Source organism: Pan troglodytes, chromosome X, assembly GCF_028858775.2.
Source record: "Pan troglodytes isolate AG18354 chromosome X, NHGRI_mPanTro3-v2.0_pri, whole genome shotgun sequence".
NCBI classification, from domain to species: Eukaryota; Metazoa; Chordata; class Mammalia; order Primates; family Hominidae; genus Pan; species Pan troglodytes.
In genome coordinates, this window is record NC_072421.2 from 46,948,891 (window position 1) to 46,964,408 (window position 15,518).

At 42.3% G+C, this 15,518-nt stretch overlaps 1 protein-coding gene and 1 non-coding gene across 28 annotated transcripts in view; one reads left to right on the forward strand and one right to left on the reverse strand.

Annotated features, from left to right (window-relative positions):
* Window positions 1-15,518, reverse strand: part of ZNF674 (zinc finger protein 674) — a 46,202-nt gene that overhangs the window by 14,738 nt on the left and 15,946 nt on the right. For 3 of the 27 annotated variants that reach the window (XM_016942720.3, XM_063804607.1, XM_063804611.1), the window contains exons 4-6: window positions 14,734-14,860; window positions 14,301-14,396; window positions 8,902-9,053 (exon numbers count right to left, since the gene is read on the reverse strand). In XM_016942720.3, coding sequence (XP_016798209.1) covers window positions 8,902-8,953 — 52 coding nt within the window. In that variant the 5' untranslated portion in view covers window positions 8,954-9,053; window positions 14,301-14,396; window positions 14,734-14,860. Of the gene's footprint in view, window positions 1-8,901; window positions 9,091-10,159; window positions 10,179-14,285; window positions 14,397-14,733; window positions 15,010-15,518 lie in introns of those variants that run through there. The other 24 variants (XM_063804604.1, XM_063804617.1, XM_063804605.1 and 21 more) reach the window with 16 other exon arrangements.
* LOC112207137 (U6 spliceosomal RNA) lies at window positions 3,434-3,536 on the forward strand. Its single transcript, XR_002941606.1, has one exon. It is a non-coding gene; the product is annotated as a U6 spliceosomal RNA (small nuclear RNA).

A 15,518-nucleotide genomic window follows, 5' to 3' on the forward strand; every position in this document is an offset into this window, starting at 1 on the left:
TGAGGCAGTCTGTGGTAGTAGAGAAGAGGTTGCGTGGGGGTGAACTGTGGGTCTTACTCCCACAATCACACACACTCCACAAGCCAGATGTGGACCCTCTGGACATGAACAGGCTGGGTTACTTTGGAAAGAGGGCTTTTTGCTAGCATCAAGGTGACCTCAGCAAAAGGAGACTGAAGGTACATCACGGGGCCCGGGGATATATTAAATAACTGGTTGGGAAAGTGGCCCTTCCTGCATCAAGGAAATTGCAGTCAGGGGGCTCCAGCTAGGACATCTCCAAGGAAACCATAAAGTGTCAAGAACAGGAAGAATCAGTCTTTGGAATCTGCAACATAGAGAGGGCATCAGTATTAGATTACAACTTTGTCAGTTAGGTCAAACTTTTTTTGCCCATTGTATCTCCTTCCTTCCTTCCTCACCCACTACACTCAAGGGCCAGAGATGGCCTAGGTGTTGAGTGGGGGAGAAAGGGAAGGGAGAAGAGCTAGCTGGAAACGTAAAGAAAGAAAACACTGAGCATGTTCTTTTTGCCACTAAAATCTTTCAGCCTGAAGCAGGTATTTGCTGGGAGAGAGCTTTTCCTTTAAATGAACTTTATTGTTTTCAATACTATATGTGATTAGACTTACTTTAAAACTAAAATAAGACTACCACTGACCCTCAGAAATTGAAAGGATAAGGGAATATTAAGAACAACTTTATACTAATAAATTTGACAGACGAAACTGATAAACTCCTTGAAAGACACAAATTATTGGCTAGGCGTGATGGTGCATGCGTATAATCCCAACACTCTGGGAGGCCTAAGTGGGCGGATCACATGAGGTCACAAGTTCAAGACTAGCCTGGCCAACATGGCAAAACCCCATCTCTACTAAAAATACAAAAATTAGCCAGGCATGGTGGTGTACGCCTGTAATCCCAGCTACTCGGGAGGCTGAGACACGAGAATCACTTGAACCTGGGAGGCAGAGATTGCAGTGAGCTGAGTTGGTGCCATTGCATTCTAGCCTGGGTGACAGAGCGAGACTCTCTCAAAAAAAAAAAAGGAGAAAAGAAAGACACAAATTATGAAAGCTCATTCAAGAAGAAATAGATCATCTGAATAACCCAGTATCTATCAAACTTTTAAGGAAGAAAGAATACAATTCTACATAAACTCTTCCAAAGAATTGGAAAGAGGAGGGAATACTTCCCAGCTTGTTCTGTGATCTTATTATCTTGATTGTGGTGATGTGATCCTGGGTATATACATGTCAACACTTACCAAACTGTTTGCTTTATTTTTTATTTTTTGGAAACAGGGTCTTGCTCTATCACCCAGGCTAGAGTACAGTAGAACAATCATAGCTCACTGTAACCTCAAACTCCTAGGCTCAAGTGATCCTCCCACCTTAGCTTCCTGAGTAGCTACGACTACAGGCATGTGCCACCATGCCCAGCTAATGTTTTTTATTTTTGGTAGAGATGGGGTCTTGCTATGTTGCTTAGGCTGGTCTTGAACTTCTGGTCTCAAGCAATCCCCCCCACCTCAGCCTCCCCAAGTGCTAGAATTACAGGTGTTAGCCACTGTGCCCATCCCTGTTTAAGTACGTATAATTTCTTGTATGCCAAATTAAACCACAGTAAAGGGTTTAAAATAGCTAAATCAGTACTTAGAGATAGTTATGGCATTCACAATGCTTATATTAGAAAAGAAGGGTCTCAAATGATGACCTAAGCATCCACCTTATGAAACTAGAAAAAGAGCAAATTAAATTCAAACTAGCAGAACGACAGAAATAAAAAAGATAAAAGCAAGAATGAATGAAATCGAGGTTTCCATTTCTAGCCACAATAGAGTAAGTCTACTACAGCCTCTCCTACTGATTATTGCAACAAAAATCTCTGAACAAAATACATAAAGTAACTACCCGAGGACTCTGACAAGTCAACAAAACCAGGAAGACTACGGAGGTGAGCCAAAAAGTAGAGAAGCAACTCATACATCAGTGGGTTCCCCTTTTATCCCTCATATTCTCTCTCAAGACTCTGACCCAAATACAGGTCCCAGTGACTTATGAACATACAGAAGTCCTGAGTTCATCCGGGACTCTTCACTCAAGAGAAAGCAAAGCTACATACCAAACCTTGAGAACTGAACTAAGATTTAAGCCACAGCTCAAGTCTGAGACTAACACCTGAGTGACAAATGTAAGCAGGGCAGTGAAGGCTTTGAACACTGCACAAAGACTGAACCCACCACTCGAGTCTCTAATCCCTAAATGGCACATGCACACGACAGATCAAAAGGCTTTGAAAACTGAACTGGTTGGAACTGACACCCATAGAAGGTGAGACAGACCTAGTGGTTTATTACCTGATAAAGATGAAAAGCAATAATGGACTGGGCGCGGTGGCTCTTGCCTGTAATCCCAGCACTTTGGGAGGCCAAGGCGGGTGGATCACTTGAGGTCAGAAGTTCAGGACCAACCTGGCCAACATGGCGAAACCCGTCTCTACTAAAAACACAAAAAATTAGCCGGGCATGGTGGCAGGCACCTGTAATCTTAGCTACTCGGGAGGCTGAGGCAGGAGAATTGCTTGAACCCGGGAGGCAGAGGTTACAGATTGCAGTGAGCTGAGATTGTGCCACTGCACTCCAGCCCGGGCAACAGAGTGAAACTCTGTCTCAAAAAAAAAAGAAAAAGAAAAAAGAAAAGCAATAACGACACAGTCACCACTATCCAGGATGGAATCCAAAATTATTCAACATAACAACCAATCACAAAAATGTGACCAATTCTCCAGGGAAAAAGACAATAACAGATGCCAATCCTGAAATAACCTAGGTGCTGGAAATATCAAAGACATTTAAGTAGTTATGACATCTAAGCTCCATGAGGTAATGGCAAACACCTGAAATGAATGGATAAATAGAAGTTCTCAACAGAGAAACAGAAACTGTAAAAATAAAAAAATTATAAAAATGATTGGAAAAAAAAACAGGGCCTCTGGGGACCTGCAGGACAATACCAAAAGGTCCAATGTTCATGTTATTAGAGTCCTCAAAGAAGGAGAAGAAGAGACTACTGTAGAAAAAAATTGCAAAAAATAATAACCAAAACCTTCCCATATTTGGAAAAAGACATATATTTACAGACTCAAGAAGCACAGCACACCAGAATCAATATAAACTCAAAAGAAACACCAGAAACATTATAATCGAAAGCCTGGAAAGCCAACTTAAAACATTTCTAATGCAGCCAGAGGAAAAAAAGGTACACTGCCTACGAGGAAACAAGGATTCAAGGACTGCAAAATTCTCATCAGAAACAGTGGAGGTCAGAAAACAATGGAACATCTTAAAAATACTAAAGGAAAAGAAATATCAATCCATAATTCTACATCCAGCAAAAACACCCTTCAAGAATGAAGACAAGTGCTCACTGTCTAAAATTGGAACATATACTAAAATTGGAACAATACAGAGAAGATTAGCATGGCTCCTGTGTAAGGATGACGTGCAAATTTGTCAAGGGTTTCATTTTTTTTTATAACACAAAGGATAAATGCTTGAGGGGATGGATACCCCATTCACTCTGATATGATTATTACACATCATATGCCTGTATCAAAATATCTGATGTACCCCATAAACATATATACCTACTATTTACCCATAAAAATAAAAATTAAAAAAAAAGAAGACGAAATGTAAAAATTATCAGGTAAAGGAAAATTAAGAGATTTTTGTCAACAGCAGACTTCTTCTAAGAGAAATGCTGTAGGTTCTTCTTCAGGTGAAGGGAGATGATATCAGAGGGAAACATGGAACTTTGGGAATAAATGAGGAGCAACAGAAATGGCAAAATATATGGGTAAATGTAATGTATAATTTTTCTCCTTTTGAATTCTTTAAGATATATATGATAGTTGAAAGCAAAAAAATATAACACTGTCTGAGGGATTTAAAATGTTATTAGATGTAATATGTTCGAAAACTGTAACATGAAAGAAATTAAAGATATCTATACTGTTGTAAAGCTTCTACATATTACTTGAAGTATTAAACTATAAGTAGAATGTGAAAGGTTGTGTGTGACTATCTTAGTATCTACAGCAGCCACTGATTTTAAAAAATAACAACCAGGCATGACATCACACTTCTGTAGTCCAAGCTACTTGGGAAAGTGAGGCAAGAGGATTGCTTGTGCCCAGGAGCTCAAGATGAGCCTGGGCAACATAGTGAGACCCCATCTTAAAAAATAAATAAATAGGCCGGGCGCGATGGCTCACGCCTGTAATCCCAGCACTTTGGGAGGCCGAGGCGGGTGGATCACGAGGTCAGGAGATCGAGACCATCCTGGCTAACACGGTGAAACCCTGTCTCTACTAAAAATACAAAAATTAGCCGGGCGTGGTGGTGGGCGCCTGTAATCCCAGCTACTCGGGAGGCTGAGGCAGGAGAATGGCGTGAACCCGGGAGGCGGAGCTTGCAGTGAGCCGAGATCGCGCCACTGCACTCCAGCCTGGGCAACAGAGCGAGACTCCGTCTCAAAAAAAATAAATAAATAAATAAATAAATAAATAAATAAATAGGCCAGGCGCGGTGGCTCATGCTTGTAATCCCAGCACTTTGAGAGGCTGAGGCGGGCGGATCACGAGGTCAGGAGATGGAGACCATCCTGGCTAACATGGTGAAACCCCGTCTCTACTAAAAATACAAAAAAAAAAAAAATTAGCCGGGCACTGTGGTGGGTGGCTGTAGTCCCAGCTACTCAGGAGGCTGAGGCTGGAGAATGGTGTGAACCCAGAAGGCGGAGTTTGCAGTGAGCTGAGATCGCATCACGCCACTGCACTCCGGCCTGGGTGACAGAGTGAGACTCCGTCTCTAAATAAATAAATAAATAAATAGGGCAGGACACAGTGGTTCACGCCTGTAATCCCAGCACTTTGGGAGGCTGAGGTGGGTGGATCACCTGAGGTCAGAATTCAAGATCAGTCTGACCAATATGGTGAAACCTCGTGTATACTAAAAATACAAAACTTAGCTGGGCGTGGTGGTGTGCGCCTGTAGTCCCAGCTACTCGGGAGGCTGAGAAAGGAGAAACGCTTGAACCTAGGAGGCAGAGGTTGCAGTGAGCCAAGATCGCACCACTGCACTCCAGCCTGGGCAACAGAGCGAGACACCATCTCAGATAGATTAGATAGATAGATAGATAGATAGATAGATAGATAGATAGATAGATAGATAGATAGATTTGATAGATAGATAGATAGATAGATAGATAGATAGATAGATAGATAGATAGGCAGGCCAGGTGTGGTGGCTCATGCCTGGAATCCCAGCACTTTGGGAGGCTGAGGCGGATGGATCACTTGAGGTCAGGAGTTCGAGACCAGCCTGGCCAACATGGTGAAACCCCGTCTCTACTAAAAATACAAAAATTAGCTGGGTATGGCAGTGTGCATGTGTAGTCCCAGCTACTCGGGAGGCTGGGGCAGGAGAATCGCTTGAACCAGGATGGTGGAGCTTGCAGTGAGCCAAGATTGTGCCACTGCACTCCAGCCTGGGCGACAGAGCAAGACTCGCTCTCAAAAAAAATAAAAAATAAATAAATACATACATACATAAAAATTTAATTTAAAAACAAGGAGACAGTGACAAACAGTAAAGAGGTATGTTTAAAATATAATATTTAAATTATAATTGCACTACTGGAAATTCATCCCAGAGAAATAAAAACTTATTACAAAAACCTACAGAGAAATGTTTGTAGCAAATTTATTCGTAATAGCCCAACACTGGATACAACCTAGATGTCCTTCAACAGGTGAACGGTTAAACAAACATGCATACCATGGAATGCTACTCAGCAATAAAAAGAATCAAGCTTGATACATACAACAACCTGAATGAATCTCTGGAGGATTATGCTGAGTGAAAAAGAACTAATCCCTTAAGGTTACATACAGTATGATTCCATTATATAACATTTTTCAAATGACAAAATTATAGAAACAGAGAACATATTAGTAGTTACCAGGCTATAAGAGGAGATGGGCTGGGAGAAAATCGGTATGACTATAAAAGAGTGACGGTCAGGTGTGGTGTCTCGCGCCTGTAATCCCAGCACTTTGGGAGGCCAAGTTGGGCAGATCACTTGAGGTCTGGAGTTCGAGACCAGCCTGGCCAACATGGTGAAACCCCATCTCTACTAAAATACAAAACTTAGCCAGGTGGTGGCGGGTGCCTGTAATCCCAGCTACTCGGGAGGCTGAGACAGGAGAATCGCTTGAACCCAGGAGGCAGAGGTTGCAGTGAGACCAGATCGCACCATTGCACTCCAGCCTGGGCCACAGAGCGAGAATCCATCTCAAAAATAAATAAATAAATAAATAATAAAAAGAGTGACATGAGGGATCCTTGCAGTGACAGAAATGTTCCATATTTGATCTGTATAGATGTCAATATCCTGGTTGGGATACTGTACTACAGTTCTGCAAGATGTTACCTACCAATGGGGGGAATTGGATAAAGGGTACATTACGATCTCTTTGTATTACTTCTTACAAGTGCATGAGAATGTATAATGATCTCAAAACAAAAAGTTTAAGAAAATATTCAAATGTTCCAAAGAAGAGAGGAATGGGAAAATAGAATAACAACAGTCAGCAAAAGGGGGACAAAGAAGAAAGAAATAATAAAATGGTAGACCTACATCCAACAATATCAATAATTACAAAAACACACCAATTAAAAGGCAGATTGTCAGTTGAGATTAAACACACAAGATTCAACTATATCATGTCTACAAGAAACGCAATTTAAATATAAAGAATCTGTGTTCAACAAGAGACACAAGAAAGACAGTGAAAAGACAATCTAGACTGGGCGCAGTGGCTCACGACTCTAATCCCAGCACTTTGGGAGGCCGAGGTGGGTGTATTGCCTGAGCTCAGGAGTTTGAGACCAGCCTGGGAAACATGGTGAAATCCCATCTCTACTAAAATACAAAAAATTAGCTGGGCATGGTGGTGCATGCCTCTAATCCCAGCTACTTGGGAGACTGAGGCGGAAGAATCGCTTGAGCCCGGGAGGTGGAGGTTGCTCAGGAGGTGGAGGTTGCAGTGAGCCAAGATCACACCACTGCACTCCAGCCTGGGTGACAAAGCAAGACTCTGTCTCAAAAAAAAAAAAAAAAAAAGACAATCTAACAAAGGGACAGTATGCTTGCAATAAAGCATTAATTAATATGTACTCTACCGAAAATAGTGCCACCAGGCATGGTGTCTCATGCCTGTAATCCTAACACTTTGGGAGACTGAGGCAGGTGGATCGCTTGAGCCCAGGAGTTTGAGACCAGTCTAGGCAACACGGCAAAACCCCATCTCTACAAAAAAATACAAATATTAGCTAGGTGTGGTGGTGCATGCCTGTAGTACCAGCTACTCAGGATGCTGATGAGGAAGTAGGATCACCTGAGCCCAAGGAGGTTGAGGCTGCAGTGAGCCATGATTTCCTGGGCAACAAAGTGAGACACTGTCTCAAAAAAAAGAAAGAAAATAGTACTATGGGCCGGGCGCGGTGGTTCACCCCTGTCATCCCAGTACTTTGGGAGGCCAAGGCGGGGGAGGGGGGAGGTGGATCACCTGAGGCCAGGAGTTCAAGACCAGCCTGGCTGACATGGCAAAACCCCATCTCTACTAAAAATACAAAAATTAGCCGGGTATGGTGGCACATGCCTGCAATCCCAGCTACTCGGGAGGCTGAGGCAGGAGAATTGCTTCAACCCAGGAGGCAGAGGTTGCAGTGAGCTGAGATCTCCCCACTGCACTCTACCCTGGGCGACAGAGCAAGACTCTGTCTCAAAAAAAAAAAAAAAAAAAGAAAAGAAAAGAATAGAATAGAAAAGAAAAGAAAAGAGTGCTATGAATAAGTAGGAGGAAGGCACATACCATAAGAAATAAATGAGTTGAAGACTTACGCAGGCACCGTGTAAGATTTACACAAGTCACTCAAGTTCTCTATAAAATATGAAATGAGGATCAATTACATTACTAATCAAGGAAATGAAAGTTTCAATCACAATAAGATACTAATACACACCTACCAGAATGGGAACAAATAAAAGTCTGACAAGCAGAAGTGGCACGGAGGGAGCATCTACAAATGTTTCACAAACCAACAACATTTGGCCTTATCTATAAATTATTCACACCTCCAGAACCCAGACACCACAACCTAGGTATATACATAGGAAAGCTCTCACAGCAAATGTTCCTAGCAAACATGTAAAATAATGGCAGTATTATCATTAACTATATTAGCCTTAAACCGGAAACAACCCAAACACCATCAAGAGAGTAAATACTGGCTGAGTGCAGTGGCTAATACCTGTAATCCCACACTTTAGGAGGCCAAGACAGGAGGACTGCTTGAGGCCAAGAGTTCAAAACCAGCCTAGGTGACATAACGAGACCCCATCTCTATATGAAAAACAAGAATAGCTGAGCACAGTGGCACATGCCTATAGTACTGTCTACTCAGGAGGATTGCTTAAGCCCAGGAGTTCAAGCCTGCAATGAGCTATGATCACACCACTGCACTCCAGCCTAGGTAGCAGAGTGAGACCCTGTCTCTAAAAAATAAATAAATAATTTAAAAGAGAGAAGAGTAGTTACTTTTAATTGTGTGATACCCAAACTAGAACACTATCCTGCAATGAAAATAAACATCATGGCTGAATCTCACAACTATAGTAGTGAATAAAAGAAATAAGTCACAAAATAATTCATACGGATGATTCTGTTTTTACAAAGCTCAAAAAAGAAAAGTTCAAACTAAACAATATATTGCCTGTGTATACAAATATAGATAGCAGAAGCTCTAACAAAAATCTTAAAAATAATTACCCCCGAATTTGGGATACAGGTTACATCCAGGAGAGAGGTAGGAGGATGCCATCTGGAAGGGGTAGAGTCGTAGTTCTCAACCTGAGTGGTGATTATCCAGGTGTTAGCTATATATTTCTTCTGAAAAGTACGCATGTGTTCTAAATGCTCTTCTGTATGCAAGATATAGTAATCAATAAGGATTTCTTTCTATCTCAAAGAAATAGAAAATGAAAAACACAAAAATAAACACAATCAAAAGCTGGTTCTGTGAAAAGATCAATACAATGGATAAATCTTAAGTCAGACTGATCAAGAAAAAACATACATTATCAATATCAGGAGAACAACATTACAGATCCTACAAATATTAAAAAATAATAAGGAAATCTTATGAAAAAAACTTTATTTTATTTTATTTCTTTATTTTTTTGAGATGAAGTCTCACTCTGTTGCCCAAGCTAGAGTGCAGTGGCACGATCTTGGCTCACTGCAACCTCCGCCTCCCGGTTTCAAGTGATTCTCCTGCCTCAGCCTCCTGAGTAGCCGGTACTACAGGCACGTGTCACCATGCCCAGCTAATTTTTGTATTTTTAGTAGAGACAGGGTTTCACTATGTTGGCCAGGCTGGTCTTGAACTCCTGACCTCGAGATCCGCCTGCCTAGGCCTCCCAAAGTGCTGGGATTACAGGCGTGAGCCACCCCACCTGGCCAAAAAAAACTTTATATCAAAAACTTGATAGTTTAGATGAGACAAATTCCTTCAAGGCCACAAACCACCAAAGCTTGCTCAAGAAGAAAAGAGTTATCTGAATATACCTATAATTATAAAAAAACAAATTTGTAGCCGGGTGCAGTGGCTCACACCTGTAATCCCAGCACTTTGAGAAGCCGAGGCTGGTAGATCACCTGACATCAGGAGTCTGAGACCACCCTGGCCAACATGGTGAAACCCTGTCTCTACTAAAAACACAAAAATTAGCCGGGCATGGTGGCGTTTGCCTGTATTCCCAGTTACTCAGGAGGCTGAAGCAAGAGAATTGCTCGAACCAAGAGGTGGAGGTTGTGGTGAGCCGAGATCGCGCCATTGCACTCCAGCCTGGGCGACAAGAGCAAAACTCCATCTCAAAAAAAAAAAAAAAAGAATTTGTAGTTCAAAACTTACCCTCCAAGAAAACTCTAGGCCCAGATGTTTTCACTGATGAAGTCTACAGAACATTTAAGAAATAATGCTAGTCCTATATAAATTTCAGAAAACAGAAGAGGAGGAAACACTTACCAACTCATTTTATGAGGCCAGCATAACCCTGACGTCAAAACCAGACACAAACAGTGTAAGTGAAGAAAACTACAAATGATTATGACACATAAGCATAGATGCAAAATAACAAAATATGAGCAAAAATAAATAGGAGCATATCAAAGGAATGATAGGTCATTATCAAGTGGGGTTTACACAGGTAATGAAAGGCTGGTTCAGTATCTGCAAATTGGCTAGGCATGGTGGCTCACACCTGTAACCCCAGCACTTTGTGAGGCCAAAGCGGGTGGATCACCTGAGGTCAGGGGAGTTCGAGACCAGCCTGACCAACACGGAGAAACCCCGTCTCTATATATATACACACAAAAAAAATTAGCCAGGCATGGTGGCAGGTGCCTGTAATCCCAGGGATGCTGAGGTGGGAGAAACGCTTGAACTTGGGAGGTGGAGGTTGCAGTGAGCTGAGATCGTGCCACTGCACTCCAGCCTGGGCAACAGAGATTCCGTCTCAAAAAGAAAAAAAGAAAAAGAAAAATCTGCAAATTGACTAGGCATGGTAGCTCACACCTGTAATCCCAGCACTTTGGGAGGCTGAGATGGAGGATCACTTGAGGTCAGGAGTTCAAGACCAGTCTGGGCAACACAACAAGACCTCATCTTTACAAAAAATTTAAAAAATAGCTGGGCATGGTGGTACATGCCTGTAGTCCCAGCTACTCTGGAGGCTAAGGCAGGAAGATCACTTCAGCACAGGCGTTCGAGGCTGCAATGAGCTACGACCATACCACTGCACTCCAGCCTTGGGAACAGAACGAGACTCCATCTCTAAATATAATAATAATTAATTAATTTAAAAATAAAGGAGAAGAAGTATGATCATATTCATTGATGCAGAAAAAGCATTTGCAACATTCAGCATCAATTCATGATAAAAATTCAAAAAACTAAGATTAAAAGGAATAATCCTCAAGCATTGTCAGCCCACCAATGGAAAACTCTACAAATAAAAAATTATACTTAATGATGAGAAAGTGAGTACTTTTGCCCTAAAATCAGGAATAAAGCAAAGAAGTCATTCTCACTATGCCTATTCAACACAATACTAAAGATCCTAGCCAGTGAAAAATGGCAAAAAGAGGCCGGGCATGGTGGCTCACACCTGTAATCTCAGCACTTTGGGAGGCCGAGGCAGGCAGATCACTTGAGGCTGGGAGTTCGAGACCAGCCTGATGAACATGGAGAAACCCCATCTCTACTAAAAATACAAAAAAAAAAAATTAGCTGGGCATGGTGGTGCATGCCTGTAATCCCAGCTACTTGGGAGGCTGAGGCAGAAGAATCGCTTGAACCCAGGAGGCGGAGGTTGTGGTGAGCCAAGATCATACCATTGCACTCCAGCCTGGGCAACAAGAGCGAAACTCCTTCTCAAAAAAAAAAAAAGAGGGCAAAAAAAGAAGTAAAGGACATCCAGATTGGAAAGGAAGAAATAAAACTGTCTTTATTTACAACTACATGATTGTTTACATAGGAAATGTCAAGCTATCTACAAAAAAGTTACAAGCTATCTACAAAAAAAGTTACAAGTTTTAATATGTAAACTTAGAAAGGTCCCAGGGTACAAGATCAATATACAAAAATCAATGGCATTTCTATAAGATAGTACTGGCCAATGGGAAATTGAAATTAAACAAAATACCACTTATAGTATCTTATAAGAACAAAAAAAGCTGGTATTAATTAAACAAAATGTGAAAGACTTATGCATTCAAAACTACAAAACATTGAGATAAAATTTAAGAAGATCTAAATAGAGATACATGCTATTCATTAATTGGAAGACTCAATATTGTCAGTATATCAATGATCCACAGATTCAGTGTAATCCCATAAAAAAATCCCTGCGGGCTTTTGTGTACAAATTCACAAGCTGATTCTAAGATTTATATAAAAATACCAAGGACCTAGAATAGGCAAAACATTAGGAAAGGAAGAACAAAGTTGGAAAACTCATACTTCCTGATTTGAACACTTAATGTTAGGCTACAGTAATTAAACAGTGTATTAATGATGTATAGACAGACACATCTCTGTTCAACTGTTTGGTTTTTTTTGAGACAGGGTCTTGCTATACCCCAGGCTGGAGTGGCAGTGGCGTGATCACAGCTCACTGCAGCCTCGTCCTCTCGTGCTCAAGCAATCCTCCCACCTCAACCTCCCAAGTAGTGGGGAGTACAAGTGCATGCCATCATGGTTGGCAAATCTTTTAAATATTTTATACACGGGGGCTCACTATGTTGCCTAGGCTAGTCTCAAGCTCCTAGGCTCAACTGATCCTCCCACCTCAGCCTCCCAAAGTGCTTGGATTACAAGTCTAAGTCACTGTGCCCGGCCATTCAAAGGTTATCAGCAACGATGGCAAAGTAAGTCAACAACAACAACAACAACGAAGAGTATTTTCAAAAATGCTGCTGGAAAAATTGGATATACATATGCAAAAAGCCCCCTGACCCTCACCTCATGTCAGATTTACAAACTTAACTCATTCTTTGTCATAGGTCTAAATTTAAGAGCTAAAATTATAAATCTTCTGAAAGAAGGCATAGGAGAAAAATCTCCATTGCTCTGAGTCAGAGATTTGTTTAGGATACAAAAAGCATGAACCATAAAAGAACTTGATAAACTCAGCCTTATCAAAATTAAAAACGTCTACTCTACAAAGCACAGTTAAGAAAAAAAGAAGCCATAATCTGGGAGTACATACTTAAAGGACTTGCATCAAGAATATATAAAGAACCTGCTGGGCGCAGTGGCTCACACCTGTAATCCCAGCCCTCCAGGAGGCCAAGGCGGGTGAATCACCTGAGGTCAGTTCGAGACCAGCCTGGCCAACATGGCAAAACCTCGTCTCTACTAAAAATACAAAAATTAGCTGGGCATGGTGGCGGGTGCCTGTAATCCCAGCTACTCGGGAGGCTGAGGCAGGAGACTTGCTTGAACCCAGGAGGCGAGGTTGCAGTGAGCTGAGATTGCACCACTGCACTCCAGCCTGGGCAACAGAGCAAGACTCCATCTCAAAAAAAAAAAAAAAAGATATATAAAGAACCTTACAATTTAATAGCAAAGAAAAATGGCAAAAGATTACAACAAATACTTCCACAAAGAAGATATAAAGATAGCAAATAAGGGCTCAACAATATTCATCGTTAGAAAAATGCAAAATTAAATCACAATGAGATCCCCCTACACACCTACTAGAAAAAAGGACTAACACTAACAATACCAAGTGCTGGCAAGGATGTGAAACACGTGGAACTCACATACATTGCTAGTGGGAAAAAAAAGTGGTATAGCCATGTTGGAAAACAGTTTAGCAGTGTTTTATAAAGTATTCCAACCTGGGAATAATGTTCTCTGAAGTTTATTTTTGAATAAATAAATAGATAATATAAAAAACAAGAGTTGGGTGGGAGGAAGGTACTGAAAACAGGAGGAATCTGAAAACAGGTGGTATCAAGTCAGATTTGTAAGAGTCTGGGAAGGAATACAAAGAGAAAATAGAAAACAGTGTGAGGTTTACAGTGTTTACCACAAAATAAGAGCAGGCAAGAACATGGTGGGTACCAGGCTGGGTAGAGTAAAGGTCACCAGCAAAGCTTTGTTGCCTATACCAACTCCAAAAAATAATGTATGATAATTTCCTTGAGTCTAAAAAAAAAAAGACTCCAACTTTCAGCCTGAAAGGGCCCACAGTATGCCCAATAAAGAGGAAATGCTGACATTTGCATCTAGTCTGGTAAAAATACATAAGCACAAGAAGGGAGAAAAAGTTCTAAAAGCTTCCAGAAAGGACAGGGTGAGAGGAATGAGAAGGGGCTTGGCACTTCTCACTAACAAGCCAGGAGGCTGGAAGGTAGAAATGGGATCTCAGAACAAGAGTGGCCACAATCTATGTGAATGCCAAGCAAAGAACACAGAGACTGTAACCGGCGGCCAGGCAGAAGCCTCATTTGGACATGACGACAGTTCTGCTCATCAGAGCCTAGGCATGTCCACAAGTCCGAGGCTCTGAGAAGGGCTCCTGAGCACATCCCAGAGGCCAAGCTCTCACCAACCAACCTGGTCCCTTTTCCCTGGCCTGACTCACCTGACCTGTCCTCACCTGCACAGGTCCGTACCGGGGTCCCTCCATCTGCCATCCAGGACTCTTCACCTGGTCCCAACCTGAAGATCACATCTGGCTTCCCAACTAGATGCCCTGTTTAGGGGACATGACATAGGACTTTGTTATTAATGCTAAGGAATTCCAGAACCTAGGCCCACCCCTGCAGGCTGAAGGTGGCACGGCCTCGGTGATGGCCCCATGCACACAGCTATCTGCCCCTCAGTACAGAACATTCACATAGCAAGCAAGGGCACCAATATGCTCTCCAGTGTCCAAAGGAGACTACGAATACTACACAGTGGGCAGTAACCCAAACTCACTGAGGGTGGTAACCCACACTCATTGTTCCTAGGCCCCAGAGCTTGGAGCAGCTGAGAAAGAAACACAGTACTGGAGGCATTCTGCATCACCCTGTGGCGCGGTCCCTCACCCACGGACACCAGGTGGCCGTAGTTCTCAAGCATGACATCCCTGTAGAGGTTCTTCTGGGCAGAGTCCAGTTGCTGCCACTCCTCCAGGGTGAAGTCCACAAACACGTCCTTGAAGGTCAATGATTTCTGTAACGGCACATTCCTCTTTAGCACCCCAGGACCAGCCTGGGGCACTGGGACATGGCACCTCACACACATGGAGGGCTTACTCTGTGCCCTTTGAAGTTCTTTACATGTACTAAAGATTTCAGTCTTCGCCGCCACCCTAGAAGGAACTTGACAGATGAAGAGTGTGAGGCACACAGAGCCTAAATAACCAGCCCAGGTCACACAGCCAGGAATGAGGGATTCGAATCCATGCAGTCTGGCTCCCGCATCCACGCTGGCCTTTCTTTATATAACTGTTCTTATGCCAGTCACTAGTCAGTTTGGCATAGTATATTACATAGAGTATATGACTAAAATCATTTTGAACTTTATAGGAGAAAGAGATAGAGTATGAGAAATATCTTACCCTGGAAATTCATTCATTCAACACATGTTTACTGAATAGAGGCCAGGCTGGTAAGTCCTGTGACATAAAGATTGATACAAAATGACACCTTGGCCGGGCGTGATGGCTCACGCCTGTAATCCCAGCACTTTGGGAGGCCTAGGCGGGCGGATCACAAGGTCAGGAGTTCAAGACCAGCCTGGCCAATATGGTAAAACCCCATCTCTACTAAAAATACAAAAAATAGCTGGGCATGGTGGCGGGCCCGTGTAATCCCAGCTACTCGGGAGG